At 36.3% G+C, this 17,485-nt stretch overlaps 2 protein-coding genes across 2 annotated transcripts in view; one reads left to right on the top strand and one right to left on the bottom strand.

Moving 5' to 3' along the window:
• Nucleotides 1–744: 744 nt before the first annotated feature.
• Nucleotides 745–9,636, bottom strand: LOC144450975 (LETM1 domain-containing protein 1-like). Its single transcript, XM_078141734.1, has 9 exons — nucleotides 9,604–9,636; nucleotides 7,971–8,187; nucleotides 6,479–6,591; nucleotides 5,742–5,830; nucleotides 5,243–5,429; nucleotides 4,118–4,216; nucleotides 3,053–3,208; nucleotides 2,238–2,334; nucleotides 745–1,294 (listed from the first exon to the last, which is right to left on the bottom strand). Exons 1-9 carry the CDS (start codon nucleotides 9,634–9,636, stop codon nucleotides 1,203–1,205), a joined length of 1,083 nt encoding a protein of 360 aa, XP_077997860.1. The 3' UTR covers nucleotides 745–1,202.
• Nucleotides 9,637–16,855: 7,219 nt separating this feature from the next.
• Nucleotides 16,856–17,485, top strand: part of LOC144450974 (transmembrane protein 163a-like) — a 3,724-nt gene continuing 3,094 nt past the window's right edge. Inside the window, exons 1-2 of the mRNA XM_078141733.1 lie at nucleotides 16,856–16,987; nucleotides 17,405–17,485. The exon at nucleotides 17,405–17,485 is cut by the window's right edge and continues 7 nt beyond it. Of these exons, the coding sequence (XP_077997859.1) occupies nucleotides 16,856–16,987; nucleotides 17,405–17,485 (213 nt within the window). The remainder of the gene's footprint in view (nucleotides 16,988–17,404) is intronic.

The raw sequence follows: 17,485 nt of genomic DNA, 5'->3' as shown, positions 1-17,485 counted from the left end.
TCCAACCTCGCCAGTCTTCTCGACAAACACACATAACAACCATTCGGCCTAATACAAAGTGGTATACAGCAGAAATTCATCAAGTTAAAAAAGCTCAGAAGATCGTTTGAGCATAAATGGCACACCACTAAACTAGTTATCCATCACCAAATATACAAGGACCAATGCCACCTTGTCAACAAACTACAGATCTTCTGATTACTAGACAAGGGATGAATAAATTTTTCAGTACATTTTATTTATACGAGAGAAAAATAACACAAATATTCAAAAGAACTAAGGACAGTAAACGTAACTGTCAAAAAGAAATCATGAAGTGTACACTACATCGAGTTTTAATCAGATAGGGATAACACCAACTATTTGTGGTATTGAAAATATTGCCTGAAAACCGTAATAGCAAACTTGCAATCCAGACTGAGCATGCTCAGATGCAAAGGACTATGGGATTATCTGTGGTTATCGTAATACCTAATCTGGAGCTACCTATAAAAAAAACGCTCCCACAATTGTCAGGGTAACTATGAATTGATTATTTGTGGTTACAAACAATGTATCAACATTGTTTACAATACTAATTGATTGTTATTTATTATCACATTTCCCATGATGCAACATTCAACATGGCGGGTTTGCAAGTTCCCTATTGACCGACTCACTTTTGTGAAATAATGTTGCAGTTACACTGGTACAATTACTATAGACTCATGAATCAGCACACAGACTTTCACTGAGTGGCATTTTCAAACAGTAACACATAGACATCAGTTCAATTATAATGATGTTGCATAAACATCTGTGATCTTCTAAGATTGATCATGTTCACCTGCTCAATCATAATTTATTTTTTATGTCATTTAAATAAAAAAAAATGATAAAACCTTTCCAAATTCATATTAGAAAACCACAGTCGGGTAAAAACATGTAATAATAAACTAAATACCAAAATAAAAATTTATATAAACAATTTCACAATTTCTCCTAATTCCTGGTATTTAGTATAAACAGTTTCATAAATTTTGTTGTATTAATTGTCATTAGTTTCATTGTAATCTCAGTCCTGCTTAGTTCAGTATATATTTCAATACACTATTTGTATCCAAAAATGTGTGGGTAGGTTCTCTATTATTAAACAACACTCTCATTGGTTAGTTTGAATCACATGACACACATCTTCACTGATTGGTCTATCCATCTATCAATCACTTATCAATGTACTTCTTGTGATGCTGATTGGTTGGATGGTTTGCAACTAGGAGTATTCCACTATATAATAGGAGTGCATTTTCTGCAGCTAATAAAGAAACAAAAATAAAATCATTCAGATTGATATTGTACCACAATGGAAAATATTTGCTTTTTATATCTCAGAAAATTTATGTATGTTCATGCTATGGTTGGAAACTTTATTCAGTGGATAACAATCTATCTATATTTTCTTGGCTTGTCGTTACGGAAACATGCAAAAGTCTAGATTCATATTATTATATACTTTTGTTTCTAAATGTGTTATCATGGTAACTTGCAAGTGCAAGAAGTGCAGAATTGTACAAATACAGAGAAACAGGTGCAATGTGTTGCCATGGTAATGTGCCTAGAGTCAAATCTTAGAATCCAACATTCGTATTAGTGCTGAATGAGGTTGAATGTGTGACCACTTGAGGAAAATTTGCTATCAGAGAGATGTCACCCTACCCTGAGTGTAAATAGTGTAAAAACTGAATGAGATTGAATGTGCAGCCACTTGAGGAAAACTCACTATCAAAGATACCACCCTGCTGTTAGACAGTGTAATTACATCAACACCCATATTATTGCAATAATACTAGTTTTAGTTATGTGCTAAGTTAGGCCCCCCAAAAAAATATCTGGTTCTGGTCAGGGTAAACTTTCTAAAGTGGTGCGACGACGTGAATTTTTTTTTTTTCCTAATTTTTTTTTTTTTGCAAATTAGTAAATATACATTTTTTTGACACTTTACATACTCTGTTCTATCATATTTATCTCTTGAAAAACTTCCTTTTTCTTCGAAGCAGTTTAGGCTTTGTTTTAAGCAGTCTTGGCATGTAGGGTATATTTCAGCTGCTTGTTCTCCTGATATCAGGAATAAATAAGGAACGGGAAAGCAAAAATTATCGGAAAACAAAGGGTATTCAGGGCACGCGCGCGCTGACCAAACCAGATATATATATTTTTTTGGCCTTAGTTTGCCAATAGTTGATTGGTCATTTTCATACCTCTTATATGAGTTGAAATGTGAATCCAGTCTGCTAGCCACTGTGTTAGTTCATCTCGCTTGGCTTCTGTAGAATCTAGACCTCGCTCAAAACAAATCTATAACAAAGAACATTTATCTTAAATCAGCCAAGGAAAATATGAGTGACCTAAGGGGCCTTGTCACTACAAGTCAAAAGATGCATAAAGACAAAACATTTTGGGAGTAGAAACGTTTCTTAACATAATCTGTTTTCTATAGTGGTCTGAGCCTTCTATTGAACCCTAGGTCTATAATGGCGTAACCCATCCAACAGAGTATAATGGGAATGGACCAAACTATTGCAATATCAAGGGTTACAAGGTTAGACTCATCCTACATCTCTATAATAACATCTTCCATGCAAGAGAATACAATAGGAATAGACGATACTATTACAATATCAGGGGTGACAAGGATGGACTTATTCTACATCTCTATAATGGTAGCACCCATCCAACAGAATACAATAGGGATGCACCATATTGCAATATCAGGGGGTAACAAAGTTAGACTCACCCTACATCTCTATAATGACATCACCCATCTAAAAGACCACAATAGGAATAGACCACACTATTACAATATTAGGGGTGACAAGGTTAGACTCACCCTACATCTCTATAATGACATCACCCATCTAAGGGACCACAATAGGAATAGGCCACACTATTACAATATTAGGGGTGACAAAGTTAGACTCACCCTACATCTCTATAATGACATCACCCATCTAAAAGACCACAATAGGAATAGACCACACTATTACAATATTAGGGGTGACAAAGTTAGACTCACCTTCTGTAGATCTTCTAGTGATAGTGAATCAAGTCCTACTTTCTGTATAGCTATGTCCATATAATGCATCTGTCCGATATTGCTGTTTAATCTCTTTCTAAGGTAATTTGCTGGCTGGAGGTATGGCCACATAGAATATACTTTACACAAATTAACCTGTCAATAAAATATAGGTATTAACATCACAATTAAAAATGGTGACAGTAGTATATTTGAAAGCAAGAACGATGACCAGTGTGCCCTCTAACGGTAGAAAAATTTTGTTGTTGTGAGTCAAAATGAGAAAAACTGGCATTTCTTGTGAGTCACCACATAGTAAGAGATAGAGGAACACCAAATTTTGGTGTGTCACTAGAAATTGTGTGCGTCAGTGGCATGTCAAATTGGCTTAGAGGGCACACTGACTATGACTGTAAGATCTTATTCATTACTACATGTAATGCATCGGTGTGTGTACATACTATTGGTATTTGCACTACAGTGTGATACTGAAAACTCTAGTGTAACACAAATATGCAAATGAGCATGCTGTTGTTTCTATGTATACAAATTTGCATGAATGCACCGGTATTATTTTTACAGAAATTTGCTGTTTTGGATAAACATATGTAATAATAACAGAACCTAACAACTTGTGAGTGCAAGTTTGGGTATTTATGTATTTGCATGAGTGCATGTATATGATTACGTGACAAAGTCAGACACACCCACATAAGACAAAATACAAAAGTCTGAGATATCATAGAGAAGATCAAGGAAAGGAAATGGAGATGGGCAAGGCACTTAGTTAGAAATCAAGACAACAGGTGGGCCAAGAGATTCACAGAATGGCAACCAAGGACTGGGGAAAAAAGAAGAGGAATACAAAATGGAGGTGGAGAGATGAAATAACCACATACATGAATATGGCAACATGGAGTAGAATGGCAAGAGACAGATGAGAATGGAAATTGCTGTAGGAGGGCTTCATCCAGCATTGGATAAACATAGCCTCAACTAGCTATAGTGGTTTCTGCTGCACTTCTGAGAAATCCTGTTTAAAAAGTAAGAAATGATTTTACTCACTAGCTGACTTCTTGGTAGAAAGCGTAAGGAGAATCTTCCCGCAAATAAGTCACTTATCACCAGAAGATTGTCAACATTGGGTTGCTTTCTTGAATTTATCTGTATGCAAGAGAATATACATGTATGATTCAAAAGAGTGTCACAAGGATAATACAGGTAATAAGGTGAATTGTGCAAGTATGTGTGTTTTATGAGATTCTGCCAGTGTTTGTTTATGTTTGAATGTAGGTGTGTGTTAGTGTGTATGTGTGTGTATGTGTGTGTGTGTTTGTATGTAGGCGTGTATGTGTGCGTGTTGTGTGTGTGTGTTTGTATGTATATACTAATAGGTGTGTGTGTGTGTGTGTGTGTGTGTGTGTGTGTGTGTGTGTGTGTGTGTGTGCGCACACATATATTAGTGTGAGGTGAATGTGTTTGAATGTGAGTGTGTGTGCATGTGCATTTATGTTTGAATATTCATGTTGGAATGTGAGTGTGTGTGTGTATGTGTGCTTGTGTTTGTGTTTGACTGTATGTATGCATACATGCATGTGTTTGAATGTCAGGGTGCGTGCACATGTGTTCGTTTGTGCATGTGTGTTTGAATTTGTGGTTTGAATGTGAGTGTGTGTACATGTGCATTTGTGTTTGAATATTCGTGTTTGAGCATATGTATGCATGTGTTGGAATGTCAGTGTACATTATGTATGTGTGTGTGGTTTCAATGATACAGGTGTGTGTGTGTATTTCTATGTCTGTCTGTATATGGAGTTTTCTTGGAAGAAGGAGTGCTACAAGGTATTTAGTATTTGTCTTTATAAATTAGTTTGAAAATACTATGTGGTGAAATTTACTAAATGATAATACAAACTACAATACATGCCATCACGTATACTCAAGTAGTCTTGTAACTGTACCATTGAAATATACGGTAGCTTTGTGGCATTGGAATTACAAAGTCTTAAACAGGAAAATAATCCATAAAAGATTACTTGAATATCAATTGAAAAGAACATAACTACGACATGACCTTTGACACAGAGCACATGACCTTTGACACAGAAATATACCAAACCCATCCTACCTATGGTATAACAAAAATACCAATCACTGAAATTATTCAAAATCAAGCCCCTTTAAACTTACCTTTGTAAAGAGTACTTTAACATCTTCTGCCATCTTGGGATCATATAACTTAGATGATTTCTCATCTAGATATTTAAGTAATATGTCGTGTTGTTGTACTTTTCTGTAGTGGTTTATATGACTGAACTTAACCCTTTGTTCTGGTTGATAAAATTGAGGCGTTAAAAGATACCTTGGAAATAAATACCTGTAGAAAAAGTAAGTTGGAAACTATTATACAGACTGAAATTTATTTATTTACTTATTTGTCTGTCTGTCTGTCTGTCTGTCTGTCTGTCTGTCTGTCTGTCTGTCTGTCTATCTATCTATTTATTTATTTACCATCCAACAGGCATTGCCCAATAACAGGATGAGGGTTCAGTGTTAATGCAGGAGGAAACCGGAGTACCCGGGGGAAAACCTGCGTTGTTCGGTAGAGTCAAACTGAACAACACTCTTCTTACTTACAGTATGGAAAATTTTATTAAACCCAGAATGGACTATATATCTTGTTACTTACAGTAATGGTAGTATGACATAAAACCAGAATGGTATCGGCATTGATAGTAAAATCAACGTTGGCAGTATTCTCCTTCCGTCCTTTATCAACTGTAGCAAAGAAAAGAATGAATCAATTAGCAATCCAGTTACATGTACATCTACAATACATACTAATATTGTACTGCTACAGAATTTATTTACATTTACAATACATCTCATGGAGAACAATCACAAAACGTTTCATGATTACAGTTTGAAGAGCTTCACTTTCTTCAGTCACACACACTCACAGATGTACACATACATGCATTCACATTAACGTACACACACCCACAGATGTACACATACATGCACTCACACTAATGTACATACACTCACAGATGTACACATACATGCATTCACACACAGATACTTATTTGTGATTCACATTAGTTAATGTACATTCACTAAGATGTACACATATATTCATACACACTCACAGATGTACATGTCCATATATTCACTCATGTACACTCACAGACACAGACACAGACACACCCAGACACAGACACAGACACAGGCACAGACACAGACAGACAGACAGAGGTAGGTAGGGGCGGGCATGTAGGTGACCAGAAAGAGGAACAGAAAGACAGACAGACAGACAGACAGACAGACAGACAGACAGACAGACATACAGACAGACAGACAGACAGACAGACAGACAGGCAGATCGGCTATCACTTTGAACAGATTTTGTTTTAGTCATATTCCTACTTTTCTAACTGCATACATTTCTTGCCATGTCAGATCTGGATATGGTGTTCCACTTCTAATCTTTTTCCTAACTTGGTAACCTTCCTTAGCATCTCTATAAAACTGCTTGGTACCTGTTATAGAATTATCAAATTATACAGTTCACAACATGATAATCTTTTGAAATGCAGTGCATTATAACAAAGTACTAGCACCCTCAATGCAATTATTCTATGACAGAACTCCACAACACATACAAATCAGATACTTTCAATATTGTGATGACTGACAGCCATCATCATCTGGGAATGAGGCCATGACCCCAAAAAAGGTTACAATCCACTCTACATCTACAGGACCGTTTCCTACCATTACTGCAGGAGGAGACCTAGTCTTGCTGCTAGACGTTCGGGCTTTCTTTCGATGCTATAACTATAAGCGAACGAAGTTCGCATGTGAGGGCCTGCCCGAACAGTCTAGCGAATGTCATTTTCAGACCGGACATTCCATTGAGATTACATTGAGCGGTGGGTTGGGCCATCTATGCATATATATATTTTAATATATTCAATAACCTATGACCTCGGGGAATCTCTGCATGCTAGTGTTGACAAACACATTTACGTCATTACTATGGCTTATCGGTTTATGGTAATTGTGAGTTTGATGAGTGTGTAGACGTTGTCATTCACACATTTCAGTTAACGCATTGGTGGTTATTTATACAAGCCCCTCCTTAAGATGAATATGCATGAAAATTTAGCTATTGTCCTCTGTTTGTGCTTGTCGCTAATACGGTTCTCTGATTGGCAGTTATTTATATCCTGATGACATTCGCTAGACCTCGGATGTTCCATCCTCGATAGCGTTGTTCGGCTGTATGTCGTATTTTATCGGAAGAACATCCGAGGGCTAGCTGATAGACTAGAGGAGACCAAGCGAACTACTACTACTAATGACACCACCTTAGGTTTGAGGTCACAACCTTTTTTGAGTCATGGCTTCATTTCCTGATGAAGAGGGTTTTCAGTTGGAAGTATTTGATATTTTATGCATTGGTAATTGATGAACATAACTTTGTTCAAAATTCTACGACTTCAAGTTGTTTAAACTTCTACCACAATGAGGTACAAGACACTAGTTAACAAAAATATGGTAAAAAACATTTTCTTTACATCATACCACATAACATCTAGAAGATGCAAGAATGAATCTCTCATTGCTACGTAGTGGAGTTTGGCACTATATAAATCTCTTTGATTGATTGATCTTCATGGACTCTGGGTTCATAGTCACTAATGAGAATTTCTACTCACAGAGGTCAACAGACTTCTATGAAGCAAATCCCACATTTTCACTGACATCTCATCTCTTCCGAGACACATTTGTCTGTTGTAGTACATCCCTAACAATGCTTACGTGATGTTGGAAAAGATTTGGGAATCGCTTCCATAAAATGTTTCACTCTGTCTAGCAGAGTCGTAATTTTCATCAGTATCATTAAAAATCTTACCTTTTACAAATACTGTAGTCACTTTATATAAAAATGGAAATCTCCTGAGAGCATTGAGGTAGACAGTTTCATACTTTTCATATTGAATGCTGAACCACTGTGATAGCTTTCCTGTCGGTTTCTCCTTCTTGGCATCATTACTATAAAGTGCATAACAAGTACATCTTGCTGGTACACTGTATCTTGTAATTGGACTAAGCAAGAGAGACAAAGAAGGCTAAGAGAATATTTCAGATTTCAAATAACTTGGAAGCTGTGCTTTCTATTACCCAGCAACAGGCTAGTATGAACAAGATAAACTTGTGAGAAACAGAGAGCTGAATTGGGTTTTAATGAGAACTGGCCCAGCATGTTGGAACTAGGAGATGTGTAGTACATTTCATGGTTCGATAAAAACAGATTTACAGCCTCTTTAATTGGACATGAACTTGAAATGTGTTTCTGAATGTGAGCTATTATGTAAAAAGGCCTTAGAAGTGTTCATATCTTATGATTTAATTATCAAATGGTGGAATGTTACAGAATATAATTGCACTAAGGCCAAAAAAAAATTGTTTCTGATCAGTGCATACATCACTTAGATACCTTCGTGTCAGTCTTTTTTTTTTGTATTTGTCCAGCCCATGCAGTCTGCACTTGTCCTTTTTCAGCTGTTATATAATATACAGTTCAGTGGTGGTGAAGTTCTATGACCACAGGAGGGCGCTGTTATTGAACCATATACAACAACAGCTGAAGACCGAGTGATTTAGTCCCAAATATATTATGTAAATTATTTATGCTCTGAGTTTGGAACAAGTAAAAACGTGAATGCAAGGAAACAATATTTTTTGGCTAAAATGTTTCACTCCATGCCTGTGCCTCAAGATATTTAACATCTACCCATTTAATAAACGCAGAACGGTTAACAACATGTATTCAAGACTGTACTAATTTGGATAATTTTTCCAAATATGTTCTACATTTTTATTGAGAGTGAGACACATTATTTTTTATTTTAAAAAATAACCTTTCAATTTCATTTTGTTTTTGCATTGATTTCAAAGTTTTCTTTAATTATTTGTGGTAATTATGCATTCAAGAAAACTTTGAAATGACTACAATAAATACATTTTTAATCGAGTTAGCGAGATATGGCGTAGACTCTGAATGACCACCCCCCCACCCACCCACCCCCCACCACCCCCCCCCCCCCCTCCCCCTTGTCACGTCTGGCATACTCATATGATAGTTGATGTGCATATGTGTATGGTTTTACACTTACACAGGGTATACCTCTGTCTATTCGTACATGTAGTATGTTTACATATTGTACACCGAAACAAGTATCAAGAGATTTCTACACCAGAGAAACCCCTTTTTTGAAGAATAGTTGTAGACATCGCGTAAATCGCCACAAGCAATAACTTGTCACTCTTCAAGTTCATCTTAGGACAAGTGAATTTCAATGTCTGGACCATGGCCATGGCCAGTCTGCACGGAACTAATTCGACTCTTCACAATTTTGAAGATTTCACTTTTAGAAATTGTTTGATTTTTATCCCCACTCATTCTCTGAATTAATTGTAAGATCTTTATCAACAGTTACCCACCTGCTTCTACACTGTATTTCAGTAACCCGAAATATCCATACACCTGCACATGACCCTGCTCTGCTGACCGCCATGTTGGATAGCGCCCTCAATGGCAGAATCTCTCTCTCTCTCTCTCTCTCTCTCTCTCTCTCTCTCTCTCTCTCTCTCTCTCTCTCTCTCTCTCTCTCTCTCTCTCTCTCTCTCTCTCTCTCTCTCTCTCTCTCTCCATCCAAATAAAATACATGCCCACGACTAACTTGTCATAATGACTGAAAATGAAATAACGTGAAGTACATAATTCTAGTATTACCAAACCGAGTCATCAATTTTAGACATTTCTCACCTGCCAAATTTATTTTACATTTTCCGATGAATATTTGTAATATCGTAATATCGGCCAATATATTTTTTATTTCAACATTGCAATATTGGAAAATTTACTTTATTTTCTGCTACCGTGCTTTTAGTAAGTATTCAAGAAATTTATAACAATTGGCTATTCTGATTTTCTTGAAATAAAGTTTTAGGCCACTTTTTTTCTCTCTCGCTCTTTTTTTTTAATTTTTTTAAGGCGACTTTATTTTTTCCTCGAGGACAGAACGCAAGTAGTTCAGATATCTAAAAAGGATGAGGTTGTTAAATAAACAGGGATCAGTCCAACTACAGTATCACGCACGACCAAAAGAACTTGGAAACCATGTCTTGATAGTAACGGGTTGAGTTTGGAAATTACGTAAGAAGATATAAAGGCCCTAACTTGTATATTGTAGAAGTCAATACCAATCAAAAGTTAACCCTAGATGAACGCATTCATTTAATTTGAGACGATAACTTTTTGTTTATACACATGGGCCTGGCAATGACATAACTAGGTGTGACGTTACTATTTATAGCATGTCAACTAAAGACATTCCGGTAACCCTTCAGGCTCAAGGTAAAGTTCAGTTGCCATGGACAACTTGCTGATATGTAACTCATAATCTATCCCTTGAATCAGACTCATTTGATATGTGAACACCGTACTGAGCAATCGTTACAAATTCTTAAAAAGCATCCCATTTGAACATTCCCTGTTCGCCTTCCTGTGGGAGTGGGTCCGGGAGCGAGCGAGCGAGCGAGCGAGCGAGCGAGCGAGCGAGAGAGAGAGAGAGAGAGAGAGAGAGAGAGAGAGAGAGAGAGAGAGAGAGAGAGAGAGAGAGAGAGAGAGAGAGAGAGAGAGAGTGTGTGTGTGTGTGTGTGTGTGTGTGTGTGTGTGTGTATGTGTGTCCGCCTGTTTGCTTGTCCGTCCATCAGTTCGCCTCTCTGTCTGTCTGTCTGTCTGTCTGTCTGTCTGTCTGTCTGTCTGTCTGTCTGTCTGTCTGTCTGTCTGTCTGTCTGTACATACGCCTGTATGTCTGTCCATACATATGTACGTCTGTCTGTGTGTAAGCGTACAGATAAGGGAATGTTCTTACAGACTTACTCCATGGTGTACATACTTAATTAATTTTATCTTACAAATAGTAACCCTTCTATCTCCTCTTTCTCTGGAAATGTATCTGCCCCTTTCTCACGGAAGGTACAATTTTTGCTAATTTTAAAATTTATACATGTAATGGGGTTGGGCTAGACCAAATACCAAACATTGTCTTCGATAGGTCACGGCATGCAGAACTAGTGTCACGAAGTCTGTCATTAAAAGACAACTCTACCTATCCATCTCTGCATTCCATATGTTATCAACATTCCATCAAACCACGAACCACTTGTTGATTGGGTAATAATATTAATGATATGCATATCACGATGGCTAAATATCAGCCCAGGTCTTATTTCCATAGCAGCTTGGTAATGATTTGTTCTCGCTCAGCGTTCTACCCTACTTAAAAATTACGTGTTTATTTATTTATTTATTTGTTTGTTTTATTAATAACACGAAAATTCTTAGAGCTGAGGGTACCGTCCCTAATATCACGACGTACGACAGCCGCAGCTGAATTCTATCCACATGACAGATTTTTAACGACCATCCTGTATGATTCATAGTGTACATAGCTCTTTTACCACTGGAATAATTATTATCTGGAGATATACTTGTGATTTTCGTGGTTGTTTAAAAGAAGAATCACCGACTCATATTCACAACTGAGATAAATCCATGCGATGTGGTAAGTTGACTTTGTTCACTGTTGTAAAGTGTTGATGGTATCATCATGTCAAATTATGTTTATCTAGTACTTAAGAGATCACAATCAATGATTATGAAAGTTGCGGTAAGTATTTGAATATTTCATTATATTTCACAATATTGCCCAAAGTATTCAACAAAATACTCTACATAGTGGTTGAATTTATTAAACATACTAATACTGTCCGAAGCTTAATACTAAAAGAAAAACGCGCAATGGCATCACGCGTCATCGCTTTGGAAAATATCGCTTTAATGGCGTCATTCCATATAATTCGTATTTGAAAATTGCGAATTATTTTACTGATCTACAATTGACAGATGTATTTTTTTTTCAAGTGTCCAATTCGTTCACTTGAACACTAGTAGTGAAACCACCCTGTCACTCTAACCAATCATGTCTCTATTATAAGTACATTACATGTCATTTTTAAAATAAATTGACAAAAATATTGCACACCAATTATAAATTCCTTCTAAGTTTGCATCGTTGGTGACCACAACAGAAGATGGGGGTGTGACTAAATGAAGACCAATTTTTAGTGTTTTTATACACCATATTTATACCAAAATTGAGCAATATGTCAGCGACTTTCTATGAAAACTAATTAGTGATGGTTGAAATCAAATTGAATGGAAAGTGAGTAAGCAAACTTGTTTCGACACATTTTATGATAATTTTGTCAGTATGTATTTAGCATTGGGTTTTGTTTGTTATGTGGTTGACTTATTTGTGATAAAATGACAGCCATTGTGAGTTATTCACATAAAAATACAGATTATTCAATAGTTTGTTAGATTCATAACTATGGACCGGACCAAGGTGGTGACGATATCGCGGTATCGATCTATAATCGGTTATTATTCGTGACACTTAGTTATGTAGATCTATATAGCATTGTTGTGGGCACACCGATCAGTTACAAATAATGGTTGACAAAATTGAAATGAATTTGTCATAGTTTACATGTCAGTCCGGTTGGAATGACTTGGAGGGACGGGAAAAGAGCAATAATCCGACATTGTCCTATTATAAGAGAACCGAGACTTTTATTTGTACACAAATGACGAAAAATGTATACACAGTGAATAGTTTACATGAAGGAACCCCAGACCAACATAGAATAGTGAATTGCGGACTTACTTTTGTGGGCTTGTGATATCATGAGATTGAAAAGGCAAAGTCAGTTTATATATATATATATATATATATATATATATATATATATATATATATATATATATATATATATATATGTATATATATATATATACATATTTTGTTAGGTAAAAACTAGCATATGGCATAACGACAACTTCAATAGAGACGAACTCAAATCGGTTCCTATGAGTAGCGCTCGACAGATATCAACAGCAATGAATCCCACAATTTCATGGAGAACGGTTAATATTTGCCTAATCTAACACCGTTGATATTTTCCTGATCCATTTAGCCCACTCGATATATATATATATATATATATATATATATATATATATATATATATATATATATATATATATATATATATATATATATATATATATATATATATATATATATATATATATATATATATATATATATATATATATATAAATCCATAATGTAATAACATACTAATTTTAATACTTCAAGTCGAATAATTATAAATTTTAGTTACGGGATTGTTCAAATGTGAAATTTCACAACCCACACTCGACTGTGACCTCGACTTGACTCGACTCGACTCGACTCGACTGTATCTGTTTCTTTCACAATTACAACGATGTCCATATAGATCATTTATCTGCCAAACTGGAATGTTTGTTTTGTAAACAAAGCATTATTTGTTTGTGCCCTTAATAAGTAAACGTTACATAAACAGTTTTAACACTTGGAACAATTCGTTGACGCCGATGACACAGTCTTGACATTGTTGTTATTGTAAATGGTTGCCGAGAGGGGGTTTGACAATATATTTACACTAAAAGTTTACAATTTTCTCTCTCTGAAATCATCTATGGTGGCTCAGAACATGCGGGCTTATCCATTCACACCTTATTTCAGCAAAACTGAGGACGTAAAAAGATTCTAAAAATACTTCCGGTCGGTTAGTACATGGAGGTATAAGGGGATGGTTTAGTATTAGGACAGTAAGCCATGGCAAGATGACGGGATTTTGCATTCACCCTCATTCACGACCTAACAATGAATCTAAGTGTACAATACACACCAGTCTATTGGCTAGCAATGGGAAGGCTATACAGTGTGAAGCAAGGTACAGACGCAAAGAGGGGTCAATGAGTGGGAAACAAGGACAGAGAGAGAGAGAGAGAGAGAGAGAGAGAGAGAGAGAGAGAGAGAGAGAGAGAGAGAGAGAGAGAGAGAGAGAGAGAGAGAGAGAGAGAGAGAGAGAGAGAGAGAGAGAGAGAGAGAGAGAGAGAGAGGCGAGACAAACAGAGAGACAGACAGACAGACAAACATTCAAGATGCGAGTAAGATGGGGAGAATTTAATATGAAAGTCAACAAGAAAGACTAAATCCACCAAAAATAAAAGTACATTACCAGTCTTTTCATGTCGAAATGCTGTCGAAATTTAGTTGGCCTGATTATAAATTTATACAAATATACACACATGTTTAACGATATAGCGATATATTTAATCACTGGAATATATGCTAAGTGATATTCAAAAAATCAGTATGTCATGTTTGCAAAACTGGGAATTAGTCATATAAAATCGTTCATAAAATCACTCACTGATACCGTGTGGTATGACCTCACAAATATAGAATATCAATATGGTATCGTTAGATATGAGTTACCATGGTAACATAAAAAGGGGATAGAATTGACTGACCACACTTTATTGCAAGCCATACAAAATTAACAAAAATAATTAGGAATTTGTTTATTTGAATTTCAATGAAATAAATTAAATGTTAACATGAAATAAAAGTGTGTATTATATCGACATACTATAATTAGCCGGATAAAAAAGTATGTGACATCGAACACAAGCCGTGTATATTGTCTACTTGTGGTCTGTATGACTTGCATATCATACCCCATTCTGTAAAAGAGAGTAATTTGATTGCTGCTACTCTGATCGTGTATATCGCCCCATGAGTTTTCACCAGTGTATTATAAGATAAACAGGCCAGCACTTTACTTAGTTCTCCATAAGTGGCCAACAAAGTGAGACGACCACTGAGTTTTAACCCCGTCATATATAGATATAACACAAAGCAACCCTGAAAACAAGACAAAATATCCGTACGAATACTTGAATATGTTCAAAGTAAAACTCGATAATTATAACCTTTTCGTAAAAGGCAGATGTCAATCATTTTCAATATTGCCTTCGGGAAACGACTGTTTGGTTGATGCTTGCAACTTTTATACAGTGCTAGGGAAATCAAAATTCGCTAGATTATTTTTTTATCTATCTGTTGATCTGTCTGACAGACATACTCGTGGGTAGGCATGCATGCAGGACAGAGACAGGCAGGCAGACAGACAGACAGACAGACAGACAGACAGACAGACAGACAGACAGACAGACAGACAGACAGACAGGCAGGCAGGCAGGCAGGCAGGCAGGCAGGCAGGCAGGCAGGCAGGCAGACAGACAGACAGACAGACAGACAGACAGACAGACAGACAGACAGACAGACAGACAGACAGACAGACAGACAGACAGACAAATAGGATTTGTTCAAAATTGACCAATATAACATATTGGTAATCACAAAATATTGTATTCGCATAGAAAAAATATCACTATTTCAGTAAAAGAGAACTAGACCATATGTACAGACGTTATTACTGTCAGTAACGTCGTTATATATACGTTGATATCCAATCAACATAGTTGGGATACCTCGTGTTCAAACCATTTAACGATCACACAGACCTTCGTCAAATATGTTGGATGCTATTAAAATCGATTTGAAGATGATATTAAAATGCAAATTGACGTTTATTTGTGTTGAAATGTAATAATGATTGCTAGACATATAGACAAATGACACAGACAGAAAGTTGAAAAAAAATGTAATTTGTTCACTTAAGTTCATACAATATTAATCCCTAGTGTCACACACACACATACACACATTCACACATACATACATACATCCATCCATCCATACATACATACATACATACATACCTACATACATACACACACACACACACACACACACATACACATAAATACATACATACATACATACATACATACATACATACATACATACATACATACATACATACATACATACATACATACATACATACATACATACATACATAAACTAAACACGGTATGCTTTGAGTTATTTCAAGACTTCTGATTGGATTAATTCTCACATCCACTTCATGTACCTGTACATCTTTGACATGGAACTTATTAATATTAATTTATTCTTTAGAGATGTGTTTCATTAATTCTGTTTTGATATCATAAGTCATCCTCTACCAGCAGTCTCACTTTCAATATTATAGTTCTTTTGTCTTTAGTCTCGCGTTAGCCCCTGAACTTGGCCCGCTTATATACAATGAGTTAATTAGATTACTGAAGATCACTTCTCTTCTATTGCATTGTATCAGCTGTTCCAGGACATATGGTCAACTGGAAGTCATTTTGTTATCATCAAAAACAGTGGATTTCAGATTATTACGAAGCAGTGTATTTAAGAGAGAGAGAGAGAGAGAGAGAGAGAGAGAGAGAGAGAGAGAGAGAGAGAGAGAGAGAGAGAGAGAGAGAGACACACACACACACACACACACGCCGACAGACACACCGACCGACAGACAGACAGACAGACAGACAGACAGGCGGACATACAGATAATATATATATATATATATATATATATAGAGAGAGAGAGAGAGAGAGAGAGAGAGAGAGAGAGAGAGAGAGAGAGAGAGAGAGAGAGAGAGACGCGCGCGCGCACCTTACATTCTTACATAAACATTAATTCATAGCATTCATGAATTGAAATTTCACATCATAAAAAACATGTACAATGTTCCAAAACTGTGAGAATATCGTCTGTCGAATGTATGGTTTATTTGTTACGACCAGTAACCATTATACTGATCCCAACAGACTGTGGAAGATATCAGTCATTTGAGAACATACTGACATAAATCATGCCTGACGTCGATGAAGAAAGAATTAAACTGACAGACTACGCACCAGATAGTAGCTACGATGGAAGTAAAGAAGCTGACAAAAATAGTAATCAAGATGATTTGGTAGAAGGTAATAGATATGATCTTATAGTGGGTGTATGTTAAAGCAGTCTCTTGGCTAGCAATGGGAAGGGTATATAGGGTGAAACATAAACCCTTCACCCACTGGGTGGAGAGTCTATGGTGAAGCAAGGACCCCGGGGACAGTCGCAAGAAGCGGGTCAATGAGTGTGATACATGGAGAGAGAGAGAGAGAGAGAGAGAGAGAGAGAGAGAGAGAGAGAGAGAGAGAGAGAGGGAGAGGAGATAGAGAGAGAGAGATACTCCCATACGTGACTTTAACAATTTAATATAAAATACCGTTTTCTAAGGTTCAGATATAGAATATATATTAGATTAATACCTTGGTGAAATGGGAATTAAGGAGTAATGAAAACACGCAATGAAGGGATTAATGAAACGTACAATTGGTTATGGTATTACTAGGTATATAATTCTTTCTTACAGTTGGGTCCGGTGTATTTGTGTCCCCAAAACGAGGCCGAATGGTGGCGAAAAGCAATAATTTACGTTTCTATAGCAACAATA

The sequence above is a fragment of the Glandiceps talaboti genome, chromosome 20 (assembly GCF_964340395.1).
Source record: "Glandiceps talaboti chromosome 20, keGlaTala1.1, whole genome shotgun sequence".
In the NCBI taxonomy this organism is placed as follows: Eukaryota; Metazoa; Hemichordata; class Enteropneusta; family Spengelidae; genus Glandiceps; species Glandiceps talaboti.
Note: the sequence above shows the minus strand (reverse complement) of the source record. Positions and strands in the feature narration are given on the sequence as shown.